Raw genomic sequence first — 18,932 nt, 5'->3', positions numbered from 1 at the left:
ATTAAATATATCACCAAACAGTGTTCCAAACCAATATGAAATATAACTGTGTATAAAAACTAGTGGAATGAAAGGATTTTTTAAAAAATTAAGTCTAACACCTAAATTATAAATCCTGTTACGTGCCAAACAAATGGGAACTAAATATAATATAGAAACTTCATGCATATGCAGATTAAAGGAATGAGTTTTACTGAGTCCTTATTTAAAATGCCTTGCAAAAGCAGCTACATACACATTTAATTTTTCATGTAGGCCAACTAATGATTTTGTCTGCATTTTGAGATTTTGTGCCTTGGGTAAACAGTATAGAAAAGTTTTAAATATTCAGTGAATCTCTTAAAATTGCTATATTGAGTGTATTAGTCCATATCTGTTGCTTATAAGAAAATACTTGGAACTGGGAAATTTATAAGAAAACAAAACTTATTGCTTATAATTTCAGAGGATGGGAAGTCCAAAGTCCAGGGAACACATCTTGGTGGTGGTGACAGCAACCCAGGGGTCTCACATGGCATAAAATGGCAGAGCAGAGAGAGAGACAGTTCCTCATTTGCTTTCCTTTTAAAGCTCTCGGAACCATGCCTCTGACCACCATTATTAATCCATTCACTGTGGCATGGTCCTACAATCCAATCACCTCTTTAAGGCCTCACCTTTCAATTACCCTAACAGGATTTCCCACCCTCAGCAATTACAATGGGAATAAAGCTTCTAGTATATGAACTTTGGGGAGACAATTCAATCAATTCACAGCATTGAGATTATTAGCTGTGCCCATATTTACCAAGCTGCCATCTTAGTCTGAGACCTTTACCCACTCATTCTGTTTTTAACTAGAAAGTAAAGAGGATTGCTAAACTATATTGATGGTTCCATTAAAAACATACAAATGCTTGTAAAAACCTAATTTAAAAATCTAGTTCTAAAATTCTAGAGAAAAAGGACTGTTGATCAAACTTAATTCAGTCCTGAGTTGATTTTGTTGGGCTGTCAGGATGTTACTAACATTGAGGTAGTATGTGAACACTTCAAAACAGTTCATTGTGATGTGCAAAGGCATTAGGACATAGTCCTCAGGGATTATAACTGAAAAGAAAGCAAATTACTGATCACCACTTGAAGGAAGGTTGAATATTTTTCTATTTGTATATTGTAATGTAAACATTTTTTCTTTGAAAATTCCTTTTGCTTTTCTTAAAAAACATTTTGGGTATTGCAGCTTTTAAGTTAAATTATTTTCCCTTCCATTGTTTTTCTGTAGGCATATCAGGAGGGGAGACTTGAAAAGCTACTGAAAATGAATGGCTCTGAGGATCTTCCTGAGTCCTATGACTATGACCTTATCATCATTGGAGGTGGCTCAGGAGGACTGGCAGCTGCTAAGGCAAGGCTCTTTGTGTTGTGTGTTATCTGGATTATGGTTAGAATATTCACATTTCTGACAGATTTTTCCAAGTTCTCTTGGAATTTATGTGATCCACTCCTGTGACATTTTGCACATTAACTTGGGCAGGACATGTTAAGGAACAACTTTCTCAATCATTTTTCCATATTGAGATGTATGTTTTTTACATAAAGGTATAAGGCCTAGTATTTTGGGACAGTATCGTTCATTTTAAGTTTGGTTGATTTTTCAAATAGTAAGGGTGATGTGTGGAAATGGCTTGTAATTAAACAAATATATATCTTATTCTTTATAAATATTAATATGTGTTTTTTCACTTTGATTTCCTTATTCACAACCTCTCCTGCCCAATAGAAAGATGGAGAGCAGTTGGATTTCTTTAACTTATTTACTAAAAATGACTTGCCACCTGTGTGTATGAGGTAATTAAAAGAATTGTCACTAACTCTTTGGCCTGGGGATGATTGGGAAGAGGATGTGTACATGAGGAGGTTAGGAGTGAGGCTCTCAGCCCTGAAATGAGATCTGTTTTCCGTGTGAGGAGCCCTTAGGCCTGTCATCCTTACCCAACAGGTTCTTATAAAAGATGATGTGGTTATACTCCCCTGAGGTGTAGCTTGTAGTGAAATCAGTAAAGGTAGATTCAAATGAAGCTGTCCAAATTAGCTGCCAGTATTTAACATGAAGCAGTGCTTTGCTGAAAGTGATCTAGGAGTAATACGGATGTATTTTGCTCTAGTGATGGTGTGTTTTAAGGACACATAGACTTAGTCTTTTTGAATAACCTACGGAGGTCTAGTTGTCAGTACACAAAGCTTATTCTCTGAGAAAAATAAAAGATAATCTGTAAAGTAAACTTCTGACTATTGTCTGTGCTCCTCTAAAATAGATTTGGATTATCGTCAACTTTTTCATGGGCTCCTCACATGAAAATTTTAGGAAATCTGACAATTTCAGAAGAAAAATTTCTCCAGTATTCTGCCTTAGAAATTGTGTTAGATAAATCTCAGGAATACTTTAAAAAATATTAAACTCAACAGGTTGAGTCAAGGGCTGTAGACGTCAGTAAACCTGGTTTACCAGTTACTTACCAATTGCTTAGAAATATCACATTTTTCCCCCCAGATTATTGCTTACTCTGTTATTTGAGTGGAATTATTTAATTAAGGGTTCCAGCTGATTCTAATAATTTTACAACTGTAATCTGCATAATCGTTAAAGATCCTCTCACAATCATCTGAGTATCTCTTAATTTTTATCCTGAAGTTGAACTAATTATCATGATATATAAAATTCCTAGATACCAATAACTGATTACACTTTAGGTGTTATAGCTTAGTAAAAACTGTATGGAGTTTAACAGCCCATTTCCAATCTATTATGTTAACTTTTCCAATTCATTTTAATAATTTTATTTTCCAGGAGGCAGCCAAATATGGCAAGAAGGTGATGGTCCTGGATTTTGTCACTCCAACCCCTCTTGGAACTAGATGGGGTAAGCTTTTAAAATATTTTAGAAATGGTTTTATAGAAACAGGATTTTCCCTGGCACTGATCAAAGTGGCTCCTAAAACCCAATAAAAAATTCAATTAAAAAAACAAAAACATATACCTCTTTCACTTGTACTAAGTTAAAATTGGACTCAGCTTATATGCTACAAATTTAAGTTCTTTGACACAGAGTCAAGATAGTAAAAAACCTTATCCACAAGCTATGATTTAAAGCTAAATATTTGAGTAATTTAGTATACTTAGGGACTTAATAACTGAAAATTTAAACTTTTCATCTGTGTATTTGTTTTAAATCCACCTCCTACTGGAATCAGATATCTTAATGGATAGCCCTTGCTGCTTCTGAGTCTTGGTAAATTATATGTTCATATACATTTATTCAAAAAAAAATTGTTGAATACTTATAAACCAGGACCATGGGGATATAGCAGTATAAACATAGTACATAAGAAGTTCCTGCCCTGTGGAGCTTACATTCTAGTGGGGAGACAAAAGATAAGCAATAACTTTATGAATCATGGTAAATGGTACTGAAAAAAATTGTATAGTGGGATAAAGAGGAACTGGGTAAAGGAGAGAGTTTAACTTTGAGAAGACTGTCAGTATCAAGGAAGGCTTTTGAAGAGGTGACATTTAGATGAGGCCTGAAGAATGAGAATGAGCCAACTGTGCCAAAAGCTGAGGCAGAACCTTCCAGGCAGCTTTTCTCTGTCTTTCTCAGTACTGCACATACAAAGGTCCTGAGGTAGATAAGAATCCTTCAAGGTTGTGGCATGGGTAGTGGAAGCTGGAGGCACTAGTATGAGGTAAGACTGGAGAGGAAGAAGGCAGGTGTCAGACCGTACGGGGCCTTGTAGGCCAAGATGAGGAATTTGAATGAATCAGAGCATAGTGGGAAGCCTTTTAGGGGCTTAAAGTAGTGGAGTGATATGTGTAAATTTATAAAGATTACTTGACTGCTTGCATTAGAAAGAGGCAGGAAGCAGGAAGTCCAGATAAGGTGGTGTCACAATTTCTAATTCATTGATTCAGCGAATATTTATGAAGTGTCAACTCTGTGTCAGGTACTAGGTATATCCCTTGGGTGCTAGGTATATCCCTTCTGCCCTGTTGAGCTTACACTCCACAGTGACGATCTGGTAGTATTCCCCTTAGAGGATTTAACTTTTGAGGTGTGACGTGTAATGTCATCTTGCACTCCTTCTTGTGTCATTTTGGCCACCTCCCCATCTGCCTGCATTTTGTTCTAATGGAAACAAGCTATCATCATGTTCTTTAACCTTAGGGATGCTACACCTTTCTGGGGGCAGTCATGAGTACTTTGGAGAATCAAGAGAAAGCTGTAGGCCTGTATTAGTTAGGGTTCTCCAGAGAGACAGACTCAATAGGATATATTATAAATATATGAAGGAATTTATTAGGGGAGTTAGCTCACGTGATTGTGAAGAGAAGTCCCACAATAGGCCATCTGCAAACTGGATGTGGGTAGCGTGGCTCAGTCCAAGTCCAAAGGCCTCGAAACCAGGGGAGCCGATGTGTTTTTGGCATAAATCCTAGAACCCAAAAGCTAAAGAGTCTTGAGCTCTGATGTCCAGGGACAAGAGAGAAGAGTGCATCCCAGCTCCAGGGGATAGAGAGAGAGAGATTTGCCTTTTTAAAAATTTTTTATGCTCTCCGGACCACCAGTGGATTGGATGGTTCCACCCATATTGAGGGTGGATCTTTCCCACCCAGTCCACTCAGGTTCTCATGCTAATCTCTTCTGGAAACACCCTCAGGGACACACCTAGAAAGATAGCTTTACCAGGTTTCTCGGCATTCCTCAATCTAATCAAAATGACACCTAGAATTAATCTTCACAGCCACCTCCCTAAAAAAAGTACATATATGCCACATTTTATGTTTAATTTCAGACCCACTGCAATCTAACCATGCCCAGCATAACAACCCCTTTATCAGGTAGCTCTATACATAGATTCAATGGCAAGTACAGGGTTGTGCACATAATAAATTATTATTTTCTGGTGTCTCTATCAGTAATCAATTTTGAATTTTTTGAAGTATATGAAAATTGTGGAAATCTGCCTCTTTTTGTTTTGTTTTAGGATGACGTTACTGTGTTTGATACATAAGGCTGTCCAAACTTAGAAATGTCACAAGACTTAGGAACAAACTTATATAAACAGTATTGCCATGTTTAGCAAACAAAATATCATGTTTCATAGAATTATAATAATCCTTGACCTTTTTCTCTGAAGGCTGTGAAGCAGGCTATAAATTAATTTCTCAATGTTGTAGGTCTTGGAGGAACATGTGTGAATGTGGGTTGCATACCTAAAAAACTGATGCACCAAGCAGCCTTGTTAGGACAAGCCATACAAGACTCTCGCAACTTTGGATGGAATGTCGAGGAGACAGGTATGTAAGGAAAAAGCTACTCTTCTATTTGTGCTTTTGGGGGGTTTGAGCTGTGATCTTGCAGTGCACCATCCATTTTTACAAGGCTGGCAAAAACCCTGGAAGTTGTTTTTTGTTGTTTACATTTTTTTATGGATAAATCCTTGTCAGGTAGCTACATAGTTATTACAGTAACAACAGATACTGCACTTGAGTATGGTGTTTCTATAATAGAAAACCAGAATTCTTTCAAATAAATTCTCATATAGCATTTGTAAAAAATCGTACAGTGTTTATAATTTGTGAGGAAGTACAAATTACATTTACTTTCTTTTGAAGCTGTTGCATTTTTTTCTCCAAAGAAGCCTTTTACACGAGCTGATATTGGATTGGGGAGGGTTATTTGCTGAGGAGAGGGTGGTTAGACTTTGTTGAATTAAAAATATTTAGAGTACTCTAGAAAGCCTAGACAAGCTGAAGAAGGAATTGTTAACTTTAGAAAGTAGGTTGCATTATCTGGTAGAAGAATGAAGTGAGGCCTCGCACAGCTTCATGCCTGATTAGTGAATTAAGCTGCTCTGTCCTTGAAGATTGAAACCCCAAACCCTGTCTGATTTTAGTTTTGAGATCTGTGAGGTGTGGAGCTTCTGAGGCTATATCTTCTAGCAGTAGCTGGGGATAAACTCTTTTGTGGCATTTTTGGAGTTTTAATCAATAGTTTATTAAGTATAAAAACATGGCATTAAATACGTGCTTTGAAAAATTTTGCTCTCTCTCAAACTAGTCATGCCTACTTTGTCGATAACTTTTACTTGCCATTTAAAATCAACAGTAATTGTTCAAGTCTAGAATCTTAGAAAATAAGTTACTTTTAAAGTTTTCTTATGTTGGGATCACTATCTCTGTTTCTTCAGACCCTTACAAGAGAGAAAGAGAGATATGAAAAAAGATTTGGTAAAATGTTGGTTGTTATTGCAATTAGATGACACAAGTTATATACTATTCTATTCCATTCCTGGTAGAGAAACATTGAATCCTGTCTTTTCTTTTTATGGTGGTGGTTGACTGAAGGCAGGCAGCAGGCTGGTCCAGGCTCCCTGCAGTGCTCCCCAGCCCAAGCACCTAGTCCTCTCCACACCCAGCCACAGTAGCCTCCGTAGTTACTTTTTTTTTTTTTGATTGAACTGATGATCTCTTAAGGTTTGTTCTAGTTCTAACATTTTATGGTTGTATGAATTGAATGTCCATGATCTGTTCTCTAGGAGGCCACAAACCAATTTTTGTGCTGTCATTTCCACATTCAGAGGCTGGCCATTGGGTGTCATAAACCTGGTTTCACCACTTACTGTGTGGCTAGGCTACACTTAACCACTGAATCTGAAACTCAGATTTTTCATTTCCATGAGAGGCTTTCAGTACGTGTTGAATCTCTTCCTTCCAAACTACAACTTTCCCAGGACCTGCTTTCTGCCTACCACCAGAAAATAGTTTACCTGTATCCTGTTTTTTTCCTAGTCATTTATAAGATACTGACTATTGAATAATAACAATAATACAACTCTGCCACTGTAGCATGAAAGCAGCCCTAGACAATATGGAAATAATGAACATGGCTGTATTTCATTAAAACTTTATCTACAGAAATGGTGATGGGCCAGATTTGGCCCACTATGTCATAGTTTGCCAGCCCCTGGCATAAACACTGTTACCAGTTAGTAACTCTAAACCTAGCTACATCAGAATCTCTTGGATTTTGTTACAAATACAGAATCCTAAGCCTTCCTATACCCCAGCAATATTTACAATCCAAAGTAAAATTCTAGTTCATTTCTAGATAAAGAAGAAAAAAATTTGTATATGGTTATTTTGGTCTTGAGAATTGCCAGGAAGCCTTGGATTATTTAATTATATGGTAGTCTTCTAAAAGGGAGAGAATATTTGAAGATGAAGAAGTAACTTAAGTGCTCAAAATGAAGGACTTTTTTAGACTAAAAGCTCTAAAAGCTTTTATTCCATGTGAGTAGTTAGTGGAAACGATCTTTGCCAGGCAGTTGAAAAGCTAAACATTTTGTCTTATTTTCTTATGCAGTTAAACATGACTGGGAAAAAATGACAGAAGCAGTGCAGAATCATATTGGTTCTCTGAACTGGGGCTACCGGGTAGCTCTGCGGGAGAAAAAGGTCGTCTATGAAAATGCTTATGGGCAGTTTGTTGGTCCTCATAGGATTAAGGTAATTGTGTAACATTCTGAGTAGCTTTTTTTCTTAAACTTTGGTTGGCAGTAGGGGAGATAAAATTAAAGTATGAAAGTACTAGAAGTATTATAGTAAAAGTAATAGCCGCTGTTGACCCAGACTACCCAGTTTGGTGATTTTGCCTCACAGCTTCTCATGGGGCCTTCTGTGGAGATGTGGTGAAATGTGCGAGTGCTGGACCAGATTACCTGGATTTGAGGCTTGGTTCTGTCACTTTCTAGCATTGTGATCTTGAGCAAGTCCATGAACTACTCAGCCTTAATATAGGTTTCTTACTGTGTTATCAAATTATGAGGGTCAAATGAGACAATGTGGCAAACGGTCTTTGTGAACTACATAGTTTACAATTCTAAGGGATGATTACTTATTAAAATTTTCATACTGGTTTCTTTGTAGGCAACAAATAATAAAGGCAAAGAAAAAATTTATTCAGCAGAGAGATTTCTCATTGCCACTGGTGAAAGGCCACGTTACTTGGGCATCCCTGGTGACAAAGAATACTGCATCAGCAGGTAAGGAGAAGAAGCAGGGAGGAAAAGAAAAACCCATTGTGGATTTTGCTTTTTTCTTCAAACCTACTTAGTTCATTTCTTGGACTTCAGAAAGAGTTCTTTGCCACATTTTGCCCACTTTGGAAACAGGGTATTGGGAGAAAGAAAAAGGAAAAAATTATTTTAAATGAGAACATTTGAAAAATTCAAAAATGTAAACATTGGTCATCTTACCATATAGAGTTAATAATGTCACTGCTGAAATATATATATTTATATTTAAATATAAGTATTATATATATATACTTATTTATGTTTTTACTTGAAATTTATTTATGTGTGTGAGTATATAAGTATATAATAAACACAACCAAGTGGATATTCAGTCTGTAAAATAAATATGTACATGTGTATATACATTTAGGTTTTGAAAACTAGGATTATATATTACCCTTTAACACTTGTAAAATGGTTGCTAAAAGAATTAGAAGGTAACAGGCCATTTAGATTTCTCACACCCTAGATCTTACTGAATGGCTGGCTGCAGTGTCAGTGTATGGGGACCTTCTGAAATTAGGTAGGCAGGAGGTTTTGCTGTGTGGTTTATTTTTGTCCATCAAGAGATAACACTGCTGGTATTGTTGTTCTGGAGTTTTACATTAGGAAGTCATTAAGACAATTGTTAGTAAATATGTGCTTTTGGATGCTTTTTTGCCTGGGAGTTTCTAATTGTGTTGTAAATTACTCTTCTTCAGGCTCCTTACTTTGTAATTTGGTTTTATCCTTTGTGCCTCATCCAGGGGCAGCTCAGATGGCAGCTGTTGTCATTGCTGTCTTAAATGGGCTCTTAGTCTGTTGGGGCTGCTGTAATAAAATATCATAAACTGGGTGGCTTATGAATAATAGGAATTTATTTCTCACAGTTATGAAGTTTTGGCACCACAGATTTGGTGTCTGGTGATGCCTGTTAACTGGTTCATAGAAGGTGCTCTCTTGCTGTGCCCTCACAGGGTGGAAGGGGCAAGGCAGTTCTCTGGGGCCTGTAGTAATAATAATAACAATAACAATAACAAGGACACTAATCCCATTCATGCATAAATCCATCTTTATGACCTCATTACCTCCTAAAGTCCCTACCTGCTAATAACATTACCTTGGGAAATAGGATTTCAGCATATGAATTTTGGGGGTACATAAACATTCAGACCCATAGCAGGCTCCCTTCTCATATTTTAAGAAACTTTTAAAAAAATTTTTTGTTTATTTCTTTGGCGGCTGGCTGGTACAGGGATCCGAACCCTTGACCTTGGTGTTATAACACTGTTCTCTAACCAACCTCACTAACTGGCCAACCCCAAGAAACTAATTTTCTAAGAATGTTTTTATGATCTCTCTTCTGTCTTGTATATTCCTAACTCAACTAGAAGATTTTTGTGAGGTTTTACTTTTTTAAAAAAATTTTAATTTATCAGTATATAATGTAGTTGATTTTTGTGTCCCTTTACCAGTTCTTCCTTTTCCACCACTCCCTCTCCCCCATGCCAGGTTTTACTTTTTATAGTTGGTTTTGATGTTATAAAAACAAGATATTGAAAGTTTTTTCCCACCTTTTTCCCCACTCTTGATAATTGATGTGCGAGGTAAGAAGTAACTTAGGTTTTCCACCTTAGAGAGAGCTAAGTATTGGGATGAAGATGGGGGTTTGTGTTTACAAATGTATGATTTATTCCAAACAGTTCAAAACCGTTTTGTGTGAATGTGAGTTGGAGTAATGCCAGAAGTTACACAGTTTGCTATGTTTAGCCACACATAGCTTGATCTACTCTAAAAGCAACTGAGTGGCAAGAAAGGGAGAGTATCTGAGACCTTATGAGAATTTCTCCTGTGTTATGTGTATAGCTACTTGAATATTTGTAATCTTAAAAGTATCTCTTATGAAAGTAAAAATATTTACTTTGATTTAGTTATTATTCATATATATGAACATTTTTCTCTTTTTTTTCTTCCCCTTTTTTAAAAAAATTTCTTTTCAGTGATGATCTTTTCTCTTTACCTTACTGCCCGGGTAAGACCCTGGTGGTCGGAGCATCCTATGTTGCTTTGGAATGTGCTGGATTTCTTGCTGGTATTGGTTTAGATGTCACTGTTATGGTACGGTCCATTCTCCTTAGAGGATTTGACCAGGACATGGCCAACAAAATTGGTGAACACATGGAAGAACATGGTGTCAAGTTTATAAAACAGTTTGTACCAATTAAAGTAAGTGGGGTTGTTGTCAAACATAGGTTTGTACATAGGCTTGTTGATAAGACTCGTGGTAAGAGGCAAGAAGAGAGTTGGGGTTGGTGGTGGAAACATTCAGCATTGTCAAGAATGGTGTAATTTCTCAACTCTTGTGTACTGGTATATAAACTTATACCAGCCTACTTCCTAAATAGCTTTGTTCTTATTTATAGATTAATAATCTCTTCCTTTGTCAACTTTCTTATCTTTGGTTCTCTTCTGTTTAATGCTTCTCTTTATGCATTCCTTTATTTTATTATATTTGGTCTGTTATACTTTGTTTCTTCATATGAGATATAAGTAAGAGTTCAAGACTAGGCTGATTTTTTTCTTCCATGAGATATTTCCCCTAGGTATAAGATATAGTCAACATATGCAATATATGATTCTGGCTTCCCTGGAAACCATTATCTCATTTTGTTTATGTGGGCTGGCTTTTTTTGCTCATTTAATATTGTTTTGAAAAGGCCTTATAATATGCCAGATTATGAGTATATCTGGGACTTCTTAACATTACCACAGATGTTTTGGTATATAAGTGTGACAAAGATGATCACTTAGTATATTACAGACTAATAGTTCGTTTAGTGCAAGGATGAGACTGTTAAAGATAAGAAATTTTAGCTGTCATTTTAAAAAAATCTCTCAGTCAGTTGACTTGAGTTCTTTGCATGACTGTGGCTCTCTCTCTCTTTTTTTTTTTTTTTTGTCTTTGTAGATCTCTTAATGCTGATAGATAAGATATGAGCTTTGGGGGCTGACTGGTTAGCTCAGTTGGTTACAGCATGGTGTTGGTGACACCAAGGTTAGGGGTTCGGATTCCCAAACAGGCCATCTGCCAAAAAGGAAAAAAAAAAGTGTGAGCTTTGGGACCAGAGTGATCTGGATTAAAATACTGTTCTGCTAGTTCTTGCTATATGACTTTGGGAGGGTTATTTAACCTCTCTGAACCTTTGTAGTTTCTGTAAAATGAAGATGATAAAGCATCTGTCTCAGTTCTTATGAGAATTGCATTAGCTAACACTTACAAATTAGACAGTACCTGACATAGAGTAAGTATAAACTGAATCTATCTCATAATATGAGGATTAAGTAGCAAATTTCCTGGGAGTTATCAGTACTTGATTACTGTAGCTGTTTTTTAGGGACTAGAGATGTATATGATATATTTGCATTAAGTCTATGATTAGAAAACAACAGTTGTATGTATATGCTGTAGTGATAGAAAAGTAACATCTTCCTATGTACTATCTTAACATTTGGGGTGTCGTGGACTCTTTTGAAAATGTGGTGAACTTTGCGTAATAAAATAGGGTTATCAGCGTGTCTTGATTCCCACAGCCTGGTATTGAATTCTTGCTATATTATAAAGTAACTGAGCAGAAGGAGCCTTCTGCAGAGAGGAGAGAGAGAGTGCATTTTGGACAGAGAACATAGTGTATGCAAAAAAGGCTCTGTGTGGAGGAAAATTGTTCTAGATACAGAAAAGGCCTGACTGCAGCACAGAAGTGAATAAGGCAGAAAAGATAGAGGTAGGATGAGGCCCTTTACTTCACCAGTTTGAAACAAATCTAAGCCATGTACCAATTTAACTTTTGTTCAACCATTAGAACATTTTAAATTTAAATTAACAAGAAAGATTTTCCAGTATGTTCAAAGAGGTTTAACTGTATAAGAAAGGAAGGGAATTCAAGAAGGAAATATTTACTATTTATTGATTTTGGAAATAAAATGACCCCTGACAGTTTTATGAAAGAGTTGTTTGTATTTCAAAGAAAGAGTAGATATTGCAGTTGATTTTATTGATTTCTCCCAGGAAATATTTTACAGAAACCTATGATTTGGCTGTTACTCAGAGACTATGTAATGAAGCTTCCAGGTTATAGAGTTTCTAACTGGACATCTGTAGTCAAAAGGGAATATCTGAATTTGGACAGCAGTGGCTCTGTGTGGGATTTAATAGTTCTGGGTGAATTCTGAGATAGGAACCTGGGAAAGACAGTAAGTCATTGGTTTGATTTTAAGGGATTTTGGTATTCTTTTTCGCTTTCTTCCTTCCCATGTTTCTTTCCGAATTCTATTGTTTGAGAACTATCTGAAAGAAAGCCCCTCTGGCAAGCATTAAGCAGTGAGAAAAGGGGATAATTAATCACTTATCCTAATGATGTTAAGGTAAGGGAGATGGGACATAAAAGACCTTTCATGCCAGACTTTATGTTTTAACTTTGTGTGAACCAGATAGAAGGGGAAGATACAGTTATCCCACTTGATAAATGTCTTTATTTCAGAATAAAACTTTATCACTTTTATAGATTGAACAAATTGAAGCGGGGACACCAGGCCGACTCAGGGTGGTAGCTCAGTCTACCAACAGTGAGGAAACCATTGAAGGAGAGTATAATACGGTAAGGAATGAGCTCAGGTCAATACTTCATCAGGAAGCAAATAAAGTGCTTATTGTGTCTGTTGGGTATTTCCCACGGCTGTTTGCTATTTCTAAAATGTCCTAATTCTATACCCATTCTAAGACATCTTAATTACTTATGGTATTATAATTTGTTTTAGTATAAGGATGGCTTCGGATTTTCTCCGGTATAACTTAAAATGTTGTTTGTCAAATGGCTATAAAAAGGCACCAGAATTTTTGAATGAGCTAGAATTTCTCTGTCCTGCATTCTTCCCTTTCATCTCCCCAGTCCACCACTTAAAAATAACCTGATTCAGTCATTAGCTATGCTGTCTTTGTCTTTAAACTTGGCTAGGTTTATTAAGGAATTTAATAAACTTCCTTTCTCTTAAAAAGAAATGGGAAAGGGTTTCTTCTATATCCTATTCAAAGGATTTTTTTATTAAAGATTTTAATTTGCTTAAACTCTTGCATTATTTTCTTAATGAAATATTTTGCAGATCTGGAAAATGAAATTCAATTAGCTTAATAAGCAGAGAAAACTATGATTAATTCATAGAGCCTTTTTGTTAATAGTCATTAGTATATTAATTTTTTAGGTGTTGCTGGCAATAGGAAGAGATGCTTGCACAAGAAAAATTGGCTTAGAGACTGTGGGTGTGAAGATAAATGAAAAGTAAGAAAAAAACCTTATGTTGTATTGAATACTATTTTAGTTATTTACAGCACTGATCAATTCTAGAGTTTGGGGAGTTCCCTTTTTAGGCTTAGAGAACTCTTCTTCCAGTGCCACTCACATTAGTATTTCCTGCTTATTTTATGTATGTATGTATGTATGTATGTATGTATGTATGTATATATGTATGGTTATAATTATGAATCCTCACTCTTAACCACTGTGTTACATGGTTTCCTACTGTTTTCTTATTTCTTTGATTTTCAAAATAGTGGCCAGAATTGTCACTGAGCTTTTTGGTTCCTCTGAGCTGTTTTGATTTGTTTTTAATACAGTAGAACATTGCCCTCAGCTAGAGTCACAGTTTTGGGTGTCCTTGGGAGAAAAGGGATTTTGTAGTACTTAATTAATAGTGGTAATTGATGATGATTTTTAACTGAATGAATTTTTAGGACTGGAAAAATACCTGTCACGGATGAAGAGCAGACCAATGTGCCTTACATCTATGCCATTGGGGATATATTGGAAGATAAGCTGGAGCTCACACCAGTAGCAATCCAGGCAGGAAGATTGCTGGCTCAGAGGCTTTATGCTGGCTCCACTGTCAAGGTGAGTGTTGTGACTGTCACCCAATGAGATACTGTTGTTAATAATACTCCCAGTTTCCTATTTAGGGGGTAGTTGGGAGAAGGTCTTAAATAATTTATTTTAGTGATGGCATCCTAAATGTGCTTTATTAGTTGTATTTCAAACAAGACAGATTGCTGTATGTTTGTGACTTTGTTATGAAAATTGTCATTCTTGGAATCACATTAAGAGTAAAAAGAGCTTGGTTAATCAAGCCTTAGCACTGTTATGTTCTATATACTCATAATAGTTGTATTTTACATGAATCTCTTTATTTACCAATATAAATATAATTTTCTAAATCTTTTTATGGCACCTATCTAGGCTTTAAAGGGATTTGGGGATTTAGATAATGGTGTCACAAAGTCCAGAGCACCTTAAACCACTATTCAGACTTTGTAGTTCTTTCTAAAAAAAAAGTCTTTTGCTCCTAGAATATTTAATATGTTAAATGTTACGTTAATGTTGTTAAGTGAGTTTTTAAAGTCACTACAGGAAATTGAAACTTTTCAGTATGTTTCATGGGACTAGGTGGCTAGAAAAGAATTAATATACCCTAGTTATTTTTTTAAAGGATTCTGAAAACATAAATGACAAAGAATTTAGTCATTACCCGTTTTCCTTGAGTATGAATCATTATGGTTTGATTTCAGTTGGTTGTAGTAATGGAAACCTCACAGAATGATGATAGTAAAGTTTATTTGAGACCTGAGGTTATTTTGGATTGTAGTATTTTGAAATTAACAGATTGGGGGTAAAAAGGAGTTTGAATACTAGATTGATCATCCAGGGAATTGCAATTGGTTCATATTGCTCTTTGGAATAAATTTAATAAGACTACTTTTTTGAGTTACATCTTGTATTCAAGGTTGCAGTTGAATATCTGGTAAGCCAAGAAAGGGCATAAAAAAAACAGCTTGAGATAGAGATGCATTTAATTTGTTCTTGAATTTATATCTTTCTGGTTTCCTAAAATAGAGATATTTTTATATGTCAGCAATAACCAAAGGCAAACATGGAAAAGGTTGCACCTGAATAAATTTGAAATCATTGTAGCTCACAGAACCTTACAAAACAAAGAAAATCAGTGGATCTTTTCGTCTCCTTTGGATATTCCTTCCAGCCGTTACCTTCTCAGCCATAATCTCAAGAGGACCCCTGCAAGTCTTGAGAGCTTTCTTTGTGCAGCTCCACCCTCTCTGGTGTTCTGCCCTGCAACTTCAAGCCACCTTGGCTTCCCTGAACTGTGATCTCTCGCCATAACTGGGAAACACCACTGGGCTCTGTATGAGCTCCTCCTCCGTGGACTGAGGCCTAGAAACTGCCTCTGGGCAGTAAGCTGGAGCAGTCATAGGGCTCACCTCATTTGTTTCCCTTCTCAGGGATCGCAGGCTTGCACTGCCTGTTGTCCAGTATCTAAAAAGTGTTGGTTCAAATTTGTCTGGTTTTCTGGTTGTTTAAAACAGGAGTGCAAATCTGGTCCCTGGTACACCATTATGGCTGTAAGTGGATGTCTGCCTTAACTTTTGAATTAGAGAATTCCAAGAATTTATACTCTTTTTAGAGGAAAAGGATTATATTTATTGTTTTTAGAGGGGGCACATTTAAAGTTTTCACTCCACTATTTTAGAAAGTGATAATTGCATTTCTCATATTTTAAATGCAGAATGTAACTTAGGCTCACCTCTATGTACAAATGTAACTGCTAGGTTTTTACCGGGTGGCATTTACAAACATTTGTCATTTATATATTTTTTCACCATTCACATCAGCATATTAAAGTTTCTGAGAAATCTGATAATAGAGAAACCTGTTTATTGCTTCAATGCAGAAACTTTTTGTTATCTACATCTATTAACATCATACAGTGTGCTTTGAAAAATACTGTTATAAGCATTAACCAGTTTTTTTCCTGTGTTCTTCATTGCCATTTTAGTGGCTGCATAATATTACATTGAGAATATGTACTATAGAACCACTTTCCAGTTATCGGAGTGAAAAAGTAACTCCAATATCGCCACTGTCAATAAGTACTGCAGCAATGCTGTTAATACATGTAGCCTAGGGCCGGCCCATGGCTCACTCGGGAGAGTGCAGTGCTGATGACACCAAGACCACGGGTTTGGATCCCTATATAGGGATGGCCGGTTAGCTCACTTGAGAGAGCGTGGTGCTGACAAAACCAAGTCAAGGGCTAGGATCCCCTTACCAGTCATTAAAAACAAACAAACATGTAGCCTGTTCTATATATGAAATTATTGTTATTATATTGGTATTATATATTTTAATATAATTTTAGTAATTATACGTTACATTATAGTAATATCTATAATCTTACAGATTTCTAAAAGTAAGATTATTGGGCCAAAAATGTAAAATGCTTTTATGGTTCTTAATATGTTTTACCTAATTGATGTTCCAAAGAAGTCCATTAATGTTTGTCACCGATAATATCAGGACTATCAGCAATGGGTACACTAGGATTGTGTTGGGCTGCTTTATTAAGGGGAGAGAAAGTAAGCCATTGTTGGTAACATCACTTGGTAGATGGGTTGAGAAGCCCCCTGAATCTGTTTTTCATCATCAGTCTTATCAGACTTCAAACTTCCACTAAAACTTTTCACAGTTAATGGTTCTCAATGTAGTAGATTAATGTCTGGGATCAGGGCTTCACGTACTTTTGGTAGAAATGTATTAGTCTGTTTTCCTCTCTCAACTTTGAACCTTTTGGAAGTATACTTTTTTTTTAAGTTATAATTTTGCCTATTGTAACTTTTTACTTCTATTTTGTAACAGTGTGATTATGAAAATGTTCCAACAACTGTATTTACTCCTTTGGAATATGGTGCTTGTGGCCTTTCTGAAGAGAAAGCTGTGGAGAAATTTGGGGAAGAAAATATTGAGGTAAGTTCTCCTTTTCTTCTTTACTCCTGTGTTAAATTACTACTTTTTTTTTTTTTTTGGTCAAATTTTTAAAGTAATTTGAGGTGTACAAAAAAGTAGAAAAGTAGTGCAGACAACTTGCATATAACCATTATCCATATTCATGTAGTGCTAACATTTTACCCATTTGTTTTATATACTTTTCATATCCTCTCTTTCTCTATCTCTGTGTATCTTTGTGTATGTATATTTTTTTCCATGAACCAGTTGAGAGTAAGTTGAATGCCCTTTTGCTCCTCAATGCTTCCGTGTATATTTCCTATGAACAATGACATCTTACGTGTAACCACAGTATAGTTACCACTTTTAGGAAATTGAGTATTGATACAAGACTTTGATTTACCTTTCATTTTCCAATTTTGTCAGTTGACCCAATAATTCTTTCTACTTTTTAAAACCACATTTATTGGTTTCTTTTGATTATTGAAACAATATCATTGGAACTAGGAAAAATATAGGAAAATGAAAAGAATGCTAAAAATTAACTACATTTCTACTCCTTTGACCATTAGTGATATTTGTTTTATTTTTAGCATTATCCTATAACATACTAACATTGTCACTTACCTTTTATTATGTAGTCAAGGAAAATGCACGTGAAATACAGTAATTTTATATACACAAGTAATACTACTGAAAGGACTATTGTTTTGAATCATTTGGGGAAAAAAGTGTTTAATAAAACCCTCTAAAAGACCAGATTTGTGAATGAAAGTTCATTTTGTGATATGAAAGCCTATTTTAAATCTTTTAATAATTTTTATTATGTGCATTGGTAGTAGCATGTAATGTCTTGTTCTATTAGTAACACATTTTTGGTTTTTTCTGATTATAAAAATAGTATATCTTCATTATAGGAAGTTTGAAAAATTAGGAAAATATCAAAAAGGAAATATTACTTCATAAGGAGATAACTGCTGTTAGTATTTTTGCATATTTCCTTCCAGTCTCTTTTTCTTTAAGAATTTGTATGTGCTTTTATATTGTGTGTGTATATATATATATATAATTTTGTGTGGGTACATGTGTCTTAATTTTTTTTAAAGTTTGATTAAGTTACCTGCAGTTTTCTGTCCTACTTTAATATTAATGTTGTGTCATTAACATTTTTCCTTGTCCATCAATTCTCTAAAAACACCTTTTTCTTTTTTGTTTTGGCAACTGGCCAGTGAGGGGTCTGAACTCATGACCTTGATTAAAAACACCATTTAAAAAAATATGAACCAGTGGCTGGTTTGCTCAGTTGGTTAGAAAGTGGTGCTAAAAAATGTGTAATAGTTCTTTTTAGGGATGCTATACTATTAACTATGATACTGTACATTCAATTTTGTAACTCACATTTATGAAAAAAATTTTACGTTGTATTAAAACGTAGAAGAGCGCTTATTATGTCCTTATTTTCAGTGTGCTTTTAAAAGGTAGCCAATCACATGTGTTTTGAACTGAGATTAGTAATTGGAGGAGAAAAAAATTTCTTCAGTCATCCAGGAATATATCAGTAAGAATGTCTGTCCTTCCATTCTTCCTTCATCTCTTTCTCCCTCTTTCCTTCTCTCCCTCCTTCCATCAGTGCTTTTGGTGAATAATGCCAAATGAGGAATTTCTTTTGGAAGCATTAGCAAGAAAACTAGATAATGTTATAATTGTTCCTGGCACCTTATTTGTTTCTTTCCCAAAATTGTCATTCCTAAGGTAACAAGACAGTATTGATTTTTTTTTTTGTGGGTTTTTAAAATTTTTTATTTTTTTTATTTTATTAATGCAAGACAGAAAGTGATTACATGGCTTCTTTCTCTCATTCTCTTGGTATTTGTTGATATTACTTAAGGTTTACTCTTTTGAGTTTGAAATATAATTAAGGGATGAGCTTATAGCAAAAGTGCCTAACAACGAGAAGTTTAAAGTCACTTACCTTTTGACCAGATTTCTATT

The 18,932-nt window shown here is 35.4% G+C and overlaps 1 protein-coding gene across 4 annotated transcripts in view; it reads left to right on the top strand.

Moving 5' to 3' along the window:
- The window catches only part of TXNRD1 (thioredoxin reductase 1), an 85,470-nt gene that overhangs the window by 48,962 nt on the left and 17,576 nt on the right, over positions 1–18,932 (top strand). For all 4 annotated transcript variants that reach the window (XM_063074575.1, XM_063074574.1, XM_063074572.1 and 1 more), the window contains 10 exons: positions 1,265–1,387; positions 2,831–2,903; positions 5,219–5,338; positions 7,407–7,549; positions 7,970–8,085; positions 10,098–10,323; positions 12,660–12,752; positions 13,354–13,430; positions 13,883–14,039; positions 16,854–16,961. In XM_063074575.1, coding sequence (XP_062930645.1) covers positions 1,301–1,387; positions 2,831–2,903; positions 5,219–5,338; positions 7,407–7,549; positions 7,970–8,085; positions 10,098–10,323; positions 12,660–12,752; positions 13,354–13,430; positions 13,883–14,039; positions 16,854–16,961 — 1,200 coding nt within the window. In that variant the 5' untranslated portion in view covers positions 1,265–1,300. The remainder of the gene's footprint in view (positions 1–1,264; positions 1,388–2,830; positions 2,904–5,218; positions 5,339–7,406; positions 7,550–7,969; positions 8,086–10,097; positions 10,324–12,659; positions 12,753–13,353; positions 13,431–13,882; positions 14,040–16,853; positions 16,962–18,932) is intronic.

This window comes from Cynocephalus volans, chromosome 12 (genome assembly GCF_027409185.1).
Source record: "Cynocephalus volans isolate mCynVol1 chromosome 12, mCynVol1.pri, whole genome shotgun sequence".
Taxonomy (NCBI): Eukaryota; Metazoa; Chordata; class Mammalia; order Dermoptera; family Cynocephalidae; genus Cynocephalus; species Cynocephalus volans.
This window is presented reverse-complemented; position numbering and strand designations above follow the sequence as displayed.